The sequence below is a fragment of the Gobio gobio genome, assembly GCF_949357685.1.
Source record: "Gobio gobio genome assembly, chromosome: 8".
NCBI lineage: Eukaryota > Metazoa > Chordata > Actinopteri > Cypriniformes > Gobionidae > Gobio > Gobio gobio.
In genome coordinates this window covers 7,287,448-7,302,471 of record NC_137114.1, presented here as the reverse complement: position 1 = coordinate 7,302,471, position 15,024 = coordinate 7,287,448, and the positions used below count along the sequence as shown (strand labels likewise).

The window sequence follows — 15,024 nt, the reverse complement described above, 5'->3', positions numbered from 1 at the left end:
TGTAAGCATTTGTCAATTGCGGACACTGGACGACTGACAACTCCTCACCTCCGAATCCCTATACAAAGTTAATTCTGATGCCAGACGACCAACACAGGGTAGCTTGTTTGTCTAGGGGTATGATTCTCGCTTAGGATTTGAGAGGTCCCGGGGTCAAATCCCAGACGAGCCCTGCCTTCTAGGGCTGATTTCTGAAGGACCGCCTTTTAGGGTCTCCAACATCCACCAAGGGCCGGTAGCAAAAGAAGACGCTGAAAGTCTGACATCTATTTTCCACCTAAGTCTTGTGCAGAGTGAGTTCTGAAGCCAGCTGATGCCGGGCAATCAGCATTGGTTGGCTCGTTGGTCTAGGGGTATGATTCTCGTTTAGGGTGCAAGAAGTCCCAAGTTGAAATCCCGGACGAGCCCTGCCTTCAAGCGCTGTTTTCTAAAAGGCTGTTCTTGGAGGTGACCAGCATCCACTAAGTTTAGAGGCCACTTGTCCATCTCCAACAGTTTTGCTTTGCTTCATGTTTTCATTATTCATTTCACAGGATTTTCTGATAGGTCGACGGTCAGGTTGCTAGGACGGTTAGCTCAGTTGGTGTGGCGTGGTGCTAATAAAACAAAGGGAAAACCCTTCTGGTGTGCCAGATCCAGCCTTGACAACACTGTTCACACCTTGCTCTTTCTTGTCTTCATCCTCTTCCTCCTCGTCCACCACCACATACACATACTCTTTATTCTCTCCTCTTCAGATCGTTTCCTACTGTTGGTATCATTGTTCAGAAATAAGTGTGAACTATTTTGAGTCATTGTGTGTAAACGATGACAGCTGTGTTGTAGTTGTGTTATACTTTGGCCTGCCTGTGTTTAGTGCTTTGAAACAAGTGTATCACTGTGTGACATGGGTTTTAGTGAGTAGAGAATGGTTCAGAGAATAGAGTTCATTTTTTAGCAATTCAGAAAAACTCTGAACTTAGACATTCCCATTCAGTCATGGGGTCCCTATGGAAAGCGTCATAGCCACTGAACTGTGTTATGGTGTGCCAATGGCAACTGCTCTCACAATGCCGTAACCTACCCAACGCCCCAAGTAAGCCTAAAGGGTAGTCCTCCATACCAAACGGGATGGAAGGGACAGGACACACTCTGGGCGGTTGTAGCTGCTGTTTCTTTAACGTGACATTTCACAGGGAAGAGCGCTTCGGGTCTCAATTCCCATTGTTTTCAGCCATGACAAGTGTTGTTAACGCTGGGGCAGAGTGCCTAGTCCAATGGAGAGGGAAGCTACAGAAACCACACCCTGCCAAAGGAGGTAACGTGTGGTGGCTACACATATGGACTGACCCGTGGGGCAGTGCTACATATGGAAGATCTCTGCGGTGCGTCCTGCCTAACCAGGGAGGAACTACTACCGGTGCAGAGACGGAGCAGAGTAGAACTGCCCAGGGAAAGACACAGGTTTACCAACAAGGAAACCGTATCGTGGACAATACACATATGGGATCACTGAGGGGGAATCACATCATATGGGCATCTCATCCAGTACAAGGGCTGGCCGGCCGGGCATGCACACGAGTACTGGGCCTGGCGTCAGACTGACTGCCGAAGGATGCTGGAGGAACTTGATTCACGGTTCGCCTAGTGGCGATTTTGTATCCCCATGGTAGAGGAGAATGGCGCTGCATGCGAGCCAACCTTCCTGTGCATTACCTGTTTGTACGGCTCCATTTGGAGATTGAAGACTGTAGACCTGAAAGAGCCGTAGTGAGGTCCCTGGAGGAGATGAGGCCAGTGGCAAAACTTTTCCGCCGAAGCCTTGTGCAGAGTGAGTTCTTTTGCCGGTTGACGCCAGGCAATTGGCACAGGGTGGATAGTTGGTCTAGGGGTATGATCCTTGCTTAGGATGCGAGAGGTCCCATGTTCAAATAACAGACGAGCCCTGGGATGAGGCATGGTCTGGGAGGATTTAACCATCTGGCGCCTCTCAGGAACATGAGAATCAGATCTTGCTTTACCAGTGACCTGCCATCAACAGCATTGTAATGTTCTGCTCTTACATGCCGAATCGCTGCACTTCTCCGTGCACAGCCCTTTCAGGATGCGAATCACTGCTGTGTGCGCCCTCTTCAGTTGAAGGATGACTGGAATGAGCGATTGCTATTCACTACCGCTCGGCTCTGAATCAAAATATGAATTAAGTGAGTAATGCCAGTCATATTTATACCCATATATACGGGTGGGTGTGGCAAATCTCACTGGCCAATGTTCATTTAGTTACCACTTGGAGGTGATTGGGATCCCAGGCGAGACCCCATGACATCAGTCCGATGTAACGTTGAAGGTGACTGACTGAATGGGAACTTATACTTATAGTTTACTATTTATATATTATTTTTACATTTTCCTATTCGGGTATTAATTTTTTATACTTGAAATATACCTTTAACTGTACTTACATTTAGCTCTAGCTTCATGCATCCTTTTTCAACACTTGAATGTGGGTAAAGCCAGGTGCACACTGTGCGATTTTGGCCACGATTTGGCCGTCTGAGACTAATTTTGCAAATAGTGTACTAAAAGATTCCTCTGATCCTAGGCTAAAATCTGAAGTATTTGACCGTTAGTTTGACATGTTCACCACAGCCGATTAATGACAGTTGCGATCAAATTTGACCTCAGGTCAAATTCTGGCAGTGTCAGAAGATTTGGTGCCCAGTCCTGCTGTGTGACATCTCCTAGGACGACCGTCAAATTGTCTTCATTTTTCAAGACAAACCATGACCAAAATGAGCGCTGGAGATTTCTTTGTAGCCACCATTTCAATCCTGCGTGTAATGCAGCTCATTGTCAATGAACGCGTCATTGATTGATGATATAAAACTCTGGCTTAAGTTTAATAAAAAAAGAGCAACATTTTAAACAAAAAGCTGAGAAAATTGCAATTTGTCAAAGACAACGATTCAGAACGATGACCAAAATAGAGATGGAGTAGATTGACTCCATCAACACCCCCAAAAGCTTCACTGTCGTTTCATCTTCATGTGTTCGACATTTCACTCTGTAACGTTAGGCAGATTTTACATGCTGTTTGATGGTCACGTTATTTTACATTTGCGTATGCAATCTTTGCAATCTTCCATTGCTTGTTTTTGCTTCTTCTTCACTTGTGCTTTGATCTGGATATTCTGTCCTATTTCAGAAGATGCGTAATAGTGCCCCCTACCATATAACAGTGAAAATATGTTTAGCCAGAAAATTCAGTCAGTAGCAGGAAAAGAGTAAAGTAGATTTGAAGTAAATTCCTATGTACACTACCAGTGGACTAGCCTACACAAAATTTCAGATACTCAGAATTAGGAACACATCTGTTTTCTTTATAAATCAATATTTTCAAACAATGTATGTTTATAAGACAGTATGTAAAACTATGTGAAAAAAGTATTTAATAGGCTCAATCTAAATTTTAAACACCACAACAAGCTAAGTATTCTTAGAATACTTAATTAAACTTTTAAGTATATATCGATCAAAAGATTGAGTTCATGTATAATCCAAATATACTTAGACCTTTCTGTCAGTATAAGTCTAGTACACTTAAGTGCATTTTTAAGCATATTTCTGAGAAGTACTTAAAAATAACTGAACGAACACTTTCTTATTCTTAGTTTAAAAGAAGTATACTAATTGCACAATTGTATAAACTTCTTTTTCGTAAGGGTCACTATATTGGCCATGCAAGTGATTAAGACTGATACCATTTGTTTTTTGGGTTTTTGTTGTTGTTGTTGTTTTCCCCCAAGCAAAACTGATCAGATAAAACTTGGACACTTCACCTTTACTGTATATGGACATGTAAAACAGCATTTGCACATCATTGCCTGTATTGATTGCATTAGTTTTAAAACTACAATGTAGGAAAATTAACCAAAATGGGAGCCGTGCATGGGAACAGAGCAATGCCAGTGAAATGAAGCCTAATGAGAGACACCTATGTGTGACCTCTGTCTCACAGAGGATCAAGTCCCATGGAGGATCTCAGGAAGGAAAAAAGGAAGAGTGACGACAGTGGAAGGTGAGAGAGGACCAGGCCTGGGACATTTTGTGTTTGTGTGTGCGGCAGTTTGCCAGAGAGGTGGCTGCAGCTTCCTTTTTGTTTTCTGTTTGTTTGTCACATGGAAGAATGGCTTTTAGCCTTATATCTCTTCAGGATATTTTTTCTTTGTGGCAGACACACAAACATGAGTTTCATTTTACAAAACTTCAATGGTCCTCCCACGGTTTAAAAGAAGCGATTATTTGCAAATATATCACTTTAATCTTACATAACAAACACCGTAAATTTGTGCTCAAGCTTTGGGACAACATTAAAATACAGGCACATATGAGACAACACTGTAAACAATGATCTTAGATTCACATCTTTCTCTAGTCTACACCCTTTTCTGAGAATCAGGGAACCAAATCCTACACCTGCCTCTAGATTGGGACTTCAGATTTTGCCCCATTCTTTATTTGTCGCAAGAATAGACAAATGACTAGTGAACAATCACACAGCAGCTGGAATGATATCATTATCTGTAGTCCATGAGGAGTTGAAAGAGACAACAAGTATCCTGGTAAGAAATATTATTGTGGGTATCAGTAACAAACTATCCTTTTCATGTATTCATACAAGCGGAACAAATAAAAGGCATTGTTGTGTCCCATATTCTTTCTTTACTTTTTGGTCTTATCAGATGCTTCAGAGGCTGGGCAACTCTGTGACCAACTCCACCCACTGCATAAAGCTGCAAAGAAAGGTCCACTTACAACTCAATTTTTCTCTTTTAAACTGGTTTGTAACTGACTTGATTCTTCTGCACCTGATCTGTTGTCTTCATCACAGTGAGTATTAAAATAAATTATATTTCAAAAAGATTTACATGCTCATTTGTATGTGCATTTTATTTGTACATACAACTTTGAAGTAATAAATTGACAAAAAATGATCTAATTACATGTAAAATCAACAGAATATACATCGATTACATACTGTAAAAAGCTAACAAGAACAGTATTGAGGCAGTTGACTATTGAGACAGGCTCACTTGTTTCTAGTTAGACACAACATTAGGGCAACACTTTAGATTAGGGTCCAATTCTCCCTGTTAACTAGTTGTTTATTAGCATGCATATTACTATGAGATTGTCTGTTCATTAGTACTTATAAAGCACATATTAATGCCTTATTCTTCATGGCCATATTCTACATCCCTTAATCCTACCCAATACCTAAACTTAACAACTACTTTACTAACTATTAATAAGCAGTAATTATGAGTTTATTGAGGCAAAAGTCATAGTTAACAGTTAGTTATGAGTGAGAATTGGACCCTAATCTAAAGTGTGACCCATTAGTAATAGTTTTATATTAATAATTCACAAATGTCTGGTTTATGATTGGGTGTATTTACTCTGATTTTGGTTATCATGGTCATCCTTAGATGGCACTGTAGTTTACTATTTTTGTTACTCTGTGAAATTTAACGAGTCTATTGATTCTTCAAGGCAAACAGACATCTCTCTGTTTCTTCAATATTCTCCTACACTGGCCTATATGTTTACATGTTTATTAAATAATAAATTATTTAAACAGTTTCCAAGGTAAAAATTGCACATGAATGCCCCCATATTCTGAAACTTGAATGCAATGAGCTCGTAATCACGACTTCAGAAGTCGTAATTATCAAATTTCCGATAGCACGTGAAGGCAGCAAAAGATGTACTTAAGGCTCCAGCTTGTAATGTCTCTCCCAGCCACTAGGTGGCCCCAGCTGCTGTAGAATTCATTGTGTTGCTGCTCATTGGTTTACTACCTCTATCTGTGTTTTGGCCTATTTAAGCATGCCTCATTCAATCAGTTGTGCCTACTATGCATGCATTATCCTCACCAAGAAAGCTAAGTTTTGGATTTTCCTTTTGCCAAGCTTTTGTTTCTTGTATATATTTTTTTTCTCTAGAAGCTCGCCTTTTTGTCTTCTTGAACTTGGGATCTCCTGTAAAGCACTGCATGTTATTCTTCTGCCCTTGCTTTCATCTGCTGTCTGCCATCCACAATAGCTCAGTGGTAAAGGAGCAGTTCAATTGACTAGAACAGGGGTTTTCAAAAAGGGGGTTTTATGATGCCAAGGAACCCCAAATATGACAAACCTTTTATGAGGGACCCCATTCCTAAAATCCATTTATATATTTTTATGTGTGAAAAAAAAAAACTGTTAGATAAATAGTAAGTGTGACATTATAAATACAACATATTGTTTCCAAACTGAAATTGAAATATACTTAATGTTGTATAAACCTGAAGAAGAACATTTTCAATTAAAAATTATTTGGATATGCAACTTTCACAATAAATGTATTTAAGCAGTTTACGTACTGCGGTAAGAATACAGCCTTACAACACCAGTGAGAGAGATAAAGGGGGCTATAGTGAGAAAAACTCACTAGAAAGATACAAAGCAAACATATACAATTCTGGAAAGTATGTATACATCAATAAAGGAGAGAAACGTTTAGAAATGAAACCGTTAGAATATTCGGTAGACTTTTTTCATTTTTGCTTTGTCTTTTTATTCAGTTTGAAAACCCCTGAGAAGACCAGAGTTTGATCACAGCCCTAGACACGCATCACAACTTAAGTTGATAACCTGGGCCCAGTTGTTGTACTCCTATTGGATCAAATCTATAACTATAACTATAACGTCCTTCCCTAATCAGAAACCGTGGGTGGACAGTTCAATTCGCACTGCAGTAAACTCGCGCACTACCGCTTACAATGCCGGTCTCCTAACGGGGGATATGAGGGAGTACAAAGCTTCATGTTACGCCCTCCGGCGCGCCGTTAAAGCCGCAAAACTCCGCTATAAAGACAGAGTGGAATCTCATTTCCAACTCAACGACTCCCGGCGGATGTGGCAGGGACTGAGGACCATCTGTGCTTTTGGAACTAAATCCTCTGCAGAGGTGAGAGCTGATCCGTTACTGGTGAACGAGTTAAACTCTTTCTACGCTCGCTTTGATGGTAATCGCGGCAGCGCGACTCCGGCGAGTGACGCGTCAGAGAGAGTCCCTCAGAGCAGCAACGGTCACGTGATCTCTGTCTCGGAGGACGAGGTTCGGAGGGCACTCAAACGTGTGGATGTCAGGAAAGCTGCTGGGCCGGATGGTATTTCAGGTCGTGTTCTGCGGTCCTGTGCTGATCAGCTTGCAGGGCTCTTTACATCCATATTTAACGAGTCCCTTGCTACATCTGTTGTCCCCACCTCCTTCAAACGATCCTCCATCATCCCTGTACCTAAGATCAGTAAACCCTCTTGCCTAAATGACTATCGTCCAGTGGCTCTCACATCTTTAGTCATGAAGGTCTTTGAGAGACTTATTAAAAACAACATTTGCTCCTCCATTCCTGACACTTTGGACCCTCTTCAGTTTGCCTATCGTCCCAATAGATCGACTGAAGATGCCATTTCTCACGTCCTTCACTCCTGCCTCACTCACATCGACAGCAAAAGTGGGAACTATGTCAGGCTGCTATTTATTGACTATAGCTCAGCCTTTAACACCATAGTTCCCATTAAGCTAACACACAAACTCCTGGATCTAGGCCTGAATTCTTCTCTCTGCCTCTGGATTGAAGATTTCCTCACTGGCAGACCCCAGGCGGTGAGAGTAGGCCAGTTCACCTCCACCTCCATCACCCTGAGTGTTGGAGCTCCACAGGGCTGTGTGCTGAGTCCCCTGCTCTACTCTCTCTACACCCATGACTGTTTGTCCACACACCGCTCCACCTCTATCATCAAGTTTGCTGATGATACTGTTGTCCTGGGTCTCATCTCCAACAACAATGAGACGGCATACTTGGACGAAGTGGAGCAACTGACATCATGGTGCCAGGACAACTGTCTCTCTCTGAATGTTAGCAAGACCAAAGAACTGATTGTGGACTTCAGGAAGAGACAGCATCGGTCATACTCCCCTCTCATGATCAGCGGGACACCGGTAGAGAGAGTGAGCAGCTTCAAATACCTGGGTGTGAACATCTCCGAGGATCTGACCTGGACTACACACATCCAGACACAGGTGAAAAAAGCCAGGCAAAGACTGTACCACCTGCGCCAGCTGAGGAAATTCAGGGTTTCACCAGCCATCCTGAAAACTTTCTATCGAGGGGCGATAGAAAGTGTCCTGACTCAGTGCATCACAGCGTGGTACGGGAACAGCACCAGTCACGACTGCAAAGCCCTGCAAAGAGTGGTGCGCTTATCCGAGCGCATCTCAGGCTCAGCTCTCCCGTCTCTGCAGGACATCTACACCAAACGCTGCAGAGGTAGAGCTACTAAAATCATCAGAGACATTAATCACCCTGCAAACTCTCACTTCACCCTGCTGCCATCTGGTAAGCGCTTCCGTAGCCTGATGGCAAAGACTGAAAGACTCAGGAGGAGTTTCTTCCCCCAGGCCATCAGACTCCTGAACTCAGTCACATGACTTCACTTCACCCCGCACACGCATAAACATCCAGTTTAAACATTAACATCCACATACTGCCATTGCACTGCACTTTACGTTCCTATTGTTACTGTGTAACAACCTGTAATAACCTGTTTGCACATCATACTCCTGTTTGCACATTATACTCCATTTGCAATTATACCTATTGCATGCACATCATACTTCTCTATATATAAATATATATATATATTTTATGTTAACCACTTATTTTTAAGTCTACAGTTTCTCACTTATCATATCCACTTATTTTATATTTTATATTTTTATTTTATTTTTTTATTTTTATCTTATTTCCTATTTTTATCTTACTTGATTTATTTATAACTCTACTTATGTTAATACTTTTTATTCTAATTTTATTCTATTTCTATTTTAATTTCCCCTTGTGTTCTTGTAACTGTTATTTGCACTGTCCATGGAGCGGACCTGTTTACATTTCACTGCCAGTTGTATATTGTGTATATAACTGTGTATGTGACAAATAAAACTCTTGAATCTTGAATCTTGAATCTTGAATCTTAAAAATTAAGATGGGGGAGGATTCTAAAATATTAGATAGGATTAGATAACAAAATACAATCTTGGTTTTGATTTGGATAAAATCGTCAGTTTGTGTTAAAAAACAACTGTCTATAATTGGGATAAATTAAAAAAAAATCTGGATTATCCTGATCCCAGTAGAAGGGTGGTTTTAGGCACTAAGACTTATCTGTTATGACACTATGAAATGATACTTCGCTTTTATACAACTCTGGCAGCAAACATTTGATCCAAGTTGACCGAGAGCACTCTCCAGTGGTAGAGTCGGAAGTCAAGGAACACAACCAAACTGTGTACTGTTAGTGTGCCTCCAGGTCGGGGACTCTATATTAGAGACCTGGAGCATGATATTTCTTCTTCCTTTTTAAGTTTGTTTTTTGTTTGTTTTGTTATGTTTTAAATTGTAAAGGTTTTTGTTTGCATTTCAAGTTTAAATTAGATTTTGAATCCCATATTTTCTGACCTTCTAGCCCTCTAGCCCCCTACTGTGTGTGCGTGTGTGTGTGTGTGTGTGTGTGTGTGTGTGTGTGTGTGTGTGTTTTTCTTAATGTGTGATTTTCTCCCCACATTCAATTATTTTACTTCAATGAAAGGTTCAATTTTTGCAAATTTTTTTTTTTGAATAAAAAATATCAAAAGGATAAACAATGCAGATGTATTTTTACAGCCATCATTCGTCATATTTACCAGGGGTGCCAATAATTCTGACCACAACTGTATATCTTTTGCTGAAGTCTGTCAGTAGGAAATATCACTTTACATTTCCAAACATTCCTTTTGCCATTAATTGTAATAATCTAGTTAATGTGTTCACAAAGAGTCTGACAACAGAGAGTCCTCCTGTGATTCCATTAAGAAACAGAAAAAAAACTGAGACAGAGTAAATCCAAAAGAACGGTGGCAACGTCTCCAAGACGCTTGAAGAAACCGACCAAGCTACAGTACTGTGAGTTTTAGGCACTTGTTAAATACAAATAGATTGTATTTATCAATAACCTTCTATTAACTGAATCAAATCAATATTTGGTGTGACCACCCCCTGCGTTTAAAACCACTTTTGTCCAGGTTCCCTTGCACATAGTTTTTCAGGTAGCTTTGCAGGTCGGTTTCTTCAAGACTCTTAGAGACGTTGCCGCAGTTCTTCTGAATTTAGTCAGTCTCAGTTTCTTTCTTCTGTTTCTTCTTGTAATCACAGGCAGACTTGATGATGGTGAGATCAGATCATACCGGGTGTTGTCCGACTACAATGAATGGCAAAATGAAAGTTTGGAAATGTAAACTGGTATTTCCTACTGACACACTACAGCAAAAGGCTTAAAACTGGATTGACCCCAATTTTGGGGGGTGAAAAGACTTTTGCACAGTACTATATATATATATATAGTTTGTTTTTTAATATGTAAAATAGTTGTATTTTTATATTATCAGTTGGATTCTGTGGATTCTGAGGATGAAGACACTAGCTGGTCCATGTATTTTGATGATTCTCGGTCTCTGCTCAAGTGCAGAGGCTGCCTCTCCCTTTGACCTCCTGCGTGAAACTGCTGGTGAGTAATTTGATCATGATTTTTTTTTTCAGGTTCAAATAGATACAGGATTTTTAGGTGTTAGTTTTTTTTTTCTTCTTAAATTCAGTGAGTTGGACAGGGGCCCTGCCCTGTGGTGGATGGGACTGTGAATGTGCATTCGGGAGACAGCAGGGTTGTTGCTGTGTTGCGAAGCCACTGTTTGAGCTGGAGGAGGCCACCTTCACACGTCTGGTTGGCTTATGGGAGGGATTGACTCACCTGAACAGCCAAATAGAGGAAGTCACAGGTAGTCATCAAAATTGTCACCTCATATTTGCATAAAACAAACAAATTTTGCAGCATTTTCTTTGCTTTCTGTCATTTTCTCAAGCTGGATGCAAGATATCATTCACCGCTGCAATGCTACCAATGAGTGGATGTCTTGGGCCTTTCACCAGCAACATGTCTATCTCTTACCAGTCTGTCTCACTCAATCAAGGAAATGGGTACAATGCTGCATTGGGTAAGTAGGACAAAATACAGTCAAGTTAAGTCAGATTGTTTCAAAGCAGCTTTACAGTGATAACAGGAAAATAATGCAGCTAAGTTTGTTTTGGCTGTAAGGGCAGCTCTAGAAGAAAATAGTCCAGCTAGTCATTTTATTGTCGACTTGTTTCCGTTGTAAAAATGTGATGTCATTATCTCCAGTTCTCATACAATGGTGTCAAATCAGGCAGATCGGTATTTTTTAGCTTTAACTCTAATTAAACACACCTGATCCAGCTAATCAAGTCCTTCAGGAGTATTTGAAAACTACATGTAGGTGTAATGGATCATCGAGTTATGAGTCAAATGTAACAAAGAAAAATACTAGTATTCAAATAGATAGTGTTCTCAGTATAATTACATGTGCAAATGATTCACACTACACCTCATTTAAATTATGCTTAATATAGGTCAAGCTAAACTCCTGTTTAGATGTATGTGATGACCATATGCTGTGCATCTTGTTCAATTCATCCTTGTAGAAACACAATAAGTTTGCCAACCATACAAAGACATCATTCTCAACCTGATTCTTCACAGGTACATTTACGGCCCCCCATGCTGGTCTCTACTCCTTCTCCTTCTCGGCTTATTCCAAAGTTGGCGATGCAGATCGTCTCTACCAAAAGGTGCAGTTGATGAAGAATGGTCAGCTGATTGCCTCATCCTGGGAAGATAACCGCGAGGATTCAGAGGATAGTAGTACTCAGACTGTTCTTCTCCAGCTTAGACGTGGCTGTCAAGTCTATGTTGAGTTGCTCTCAGGCAGACAGCTTTGTGGAGACACCCAGGGCTCTAACACTTTCAGTGGATACCTGATCTATCCATTCTCTGAGTAATGAGAAAAAACCTGTAAACACATACATACACAGCGATCTTCATTGTAATGCTTTCCATCAGAGATTAAACCAGTTTTAAAAAAGATGTTATTCTGGTGAATCCGGATTTGAATCTGTTTTTTTTTACGTAAAATTGTCATAGATATTACAAAATCAACATGTACCCTTCCTTTTCAAGGGAGTATATGGCTTTATGAATAAAGGTTACTTTAATAGTTTTTTGTGGAGCTCATAACTTATAGTTTGTCGACATTTTTTTTAAGGCCCTACAAAAATATATATTTATCACGAATGTCTGATATCGACCAGAAAACTAATCAGATAGTCAGGAAAATAAATCAGAGTAATCGAAAAATAATAATAAATATTACCAAAATGAAATTCTTTCATTACAGCTAAATATATAAAGTGTGCTATTGGCTTCTTGGCTAAAGCCTGGGTAAGGCAACAGGGCAGACATTAAACAACAGTATCAAATGCACAGTGAAATGTGGGTACACTTGTGCAGCCCACAATGGTTGAGGAAAACATTAAAACATACAAAACATTAGCGTTACTTTTGCATTATGAGAACAAAGGCATATTGTGTAGTTTGGGCCTATTGGCTGAACGTGCAGTAACTTTTTGAGGCATTACTTAGACAAAAGGAGATAACTTTGAACTAGCCTTTTATAATGCTTTACCCTGCAGCCTTCTTTCAGATGAGTTTCTACATCATCAAGTCATTCTTGAGGGTCTGCAACCTGGGTGACAGTTTACCACTTTCCAGACAAAGTAAAATCTTTTGAGTGAATTCAAAAGTGTTGGTCAGTGCTTTGGGATAATTGAGGTGTAGTGCATAGATAAGTCCAAAGATTACCAGGAAGGCATTGCCAATTCTGGGGAGGCTGACCACGGCCTTACTTTCAATGATGACAGAGATTCTCACAGGGTGGTAGTGAACTGGACTTGTGTCATGGTCACTGATGACAGTAAGGAGGCCTACTGCACCACCATCAAGCTCTGGCTCAGACTCATCCTGAATGAATGAAAAAGAGACACTACTCACAAACTAACACATGGAAATGGAGCAGAGAGGACACTGACAACATGCTGACAGTAGGGCTGGTCGATTTCGAAATATTTGGAATCGAGTCCGACTCCTGGTTCCAGAATCGATTGGAGTCGATTCCTCAGGGTTGTTGTCGATTATTATTTAAAAAAATTTTTTTTTACAATATTAATGGGGGAGCCTAGTCCCGGAGTGACCGTGGGATATAAGGATATAGAAAGCATCCTTCGCTGAAACTTTATTTGTAAAATGAAGATACATTTCAATAACTCTGATTTTAAATAGTAATTATGGATGCTCCTGAAATGGCCCATAGCCCAGCAGTAAATGCGATTTAATAAATAAACATGATAGCACATTATTCACGGATGTGCATTTATTGCATGGTTAAAAATATATGATATGTCTAAAATGCATGTGTACAGTTAAGATAAATGACAGTTTGTTTAAGTGCTTTTGCACAGAACGTAAAAATAACCACAATATTAACAAAAACAATGATATAGGACTGCAGTTTATTTGTCAAACAGCCATTAATCTGTGCTCTAGGTGCATTTTCTTTCAGTTTTATAATTGGATTATAGAAAGAAAAAACTGCATTTTATTTCTAATGAAAATACGACCCTCACACCTCTATCTGTTATCATAGACCAAGCAGCTCTCAAAACCTACCGTTGTGGACAACATAACCTTTTCACGATTTAAGCTTAAATTATGTTTTTGGGTGCAAAACGTAGTGAACTTGTCCAAGATGCAGGAACAATGACAATAAACACCATTAACCTAGAATTGCTTTATTTTTAACTGGTTCATTTCAACTGTCTGAAAGAACCTTTTGCAGAAATTAAATGGACTTCTAATCATTATTAGTGAGCGAGAGACAAATGAATGCTAATCTCTGTTGAACTGAAAGGGGCTCTTAAAGAGGAGTCGATTCCCCTGATGGAATCGATTCCAAACATTGGAATCGACTCTCGATTCCCAACACTATGGAATCGAGGAATCGATTATTTTTGGAATCGATTCCCAGCCCTAGCTGACAGACAGGACAGAGCAGGTTACTTTTAATATAGAAAAAAAACAACAGCATTTTATTTCAAATGAAAATACGACCCTCACATCTCTATCTATTATCGTAGACCAAGCAGCTCTCAAAACCTACCGTTGTGGGCAACATAGCCTTTTCACGACTTAAGCTTAAATTATGTTTTTGGGTGCAAAACGTAGTGAATTTGTCCAAATGAATGCTAATCTCTGTTGAACTGAAAGGGGCTCTTAAAGAGGAGTCGATTCCCCTGATTCCAAACATTGGAATCGACTCTCGATTCCCAACACTATGGAATCGAGGAATCGATTATTTTTGGAATCGATTCCCAGCCCTAGCTGACAGACAGGACAGAGCAGGTTACTTTTAATATGAAACAAAGTCTCAACTTTCATATTTGGTCATTTTATAAAAAAATGTAAACAATTAATACCGTTTTGTGGTTCTTTAATGTGTTTGACAGATCGCTGTAGAGCCTCAGTTAAAGCTGCTTGTGAACCGATCATCTCTTTCCTTCTAGTTAATTTATAGCATCAAATAAACATAAATGAATATAAGGAGTGTCGTTTAATCTGTGGAAAGACGTCAGTACACGCCGGTATTCAAGTTCAAATCCTTCACCGTTAATCTACTAACTCTCCTGACTGCTTTGTCGGAGAGAAATGGCGGATTCGGCGGATTATGATTAGTCAGATCGCCTGTCAATCAAACTCAATAAATATTAACACTAAAAACTTACAGTAAGTCCAATGATGCTGACTGCTGCCGCGTAGGTAGTAACTTTCTGCAGGCCTTCTGTTGTTGCTTGCTTCCCGCCACCTGCGTACAAACTTTTCTTCAGGGATATTTTTTTTTCTTTTGCACAGAGCGGTTAGGATAGCAATCAGCATAGTATGTGCAATGCATTAGCGCCGCCTTCTGCTTCGGATGTTGAATCACATTCATTCAGGATAATAAAAT

The 15,024-nt window shown here is 40.1% G+C and overlaps 1 protein-coding gene across 1 annotated transcript; it reads left to right on the top strand.

Annotated features, from left to right (window-relative positions):
- Positions 1 to 1,645: 1,645 nt before the first annotated feature.
- cbln18 (cerebellin 18) lies at positions 1,646 to 11,968 on the top strand (the record flags this gene model as incomplete). The annotated part of the gene is made up of 6 exons (XM_079823240.1): positions 1,646 to 1,746; positions 3,998 to 4,057; positions 10,579 to 10,622; positions 10,711 to 10,890; positions 10,975 to 11,106; positions 11,670 to 11,968. The coding sequence occupies 6 exons, from the start codon at positions 1,646 to 1,648 to the stop codon at positions 11,966 to 11,968; spliced, it is 816 nt and encodes a 271-aa protein (XP_079679366.1).
- Positions 11,969 to 15,024: the final 3,056 nt, after the last annotated feature.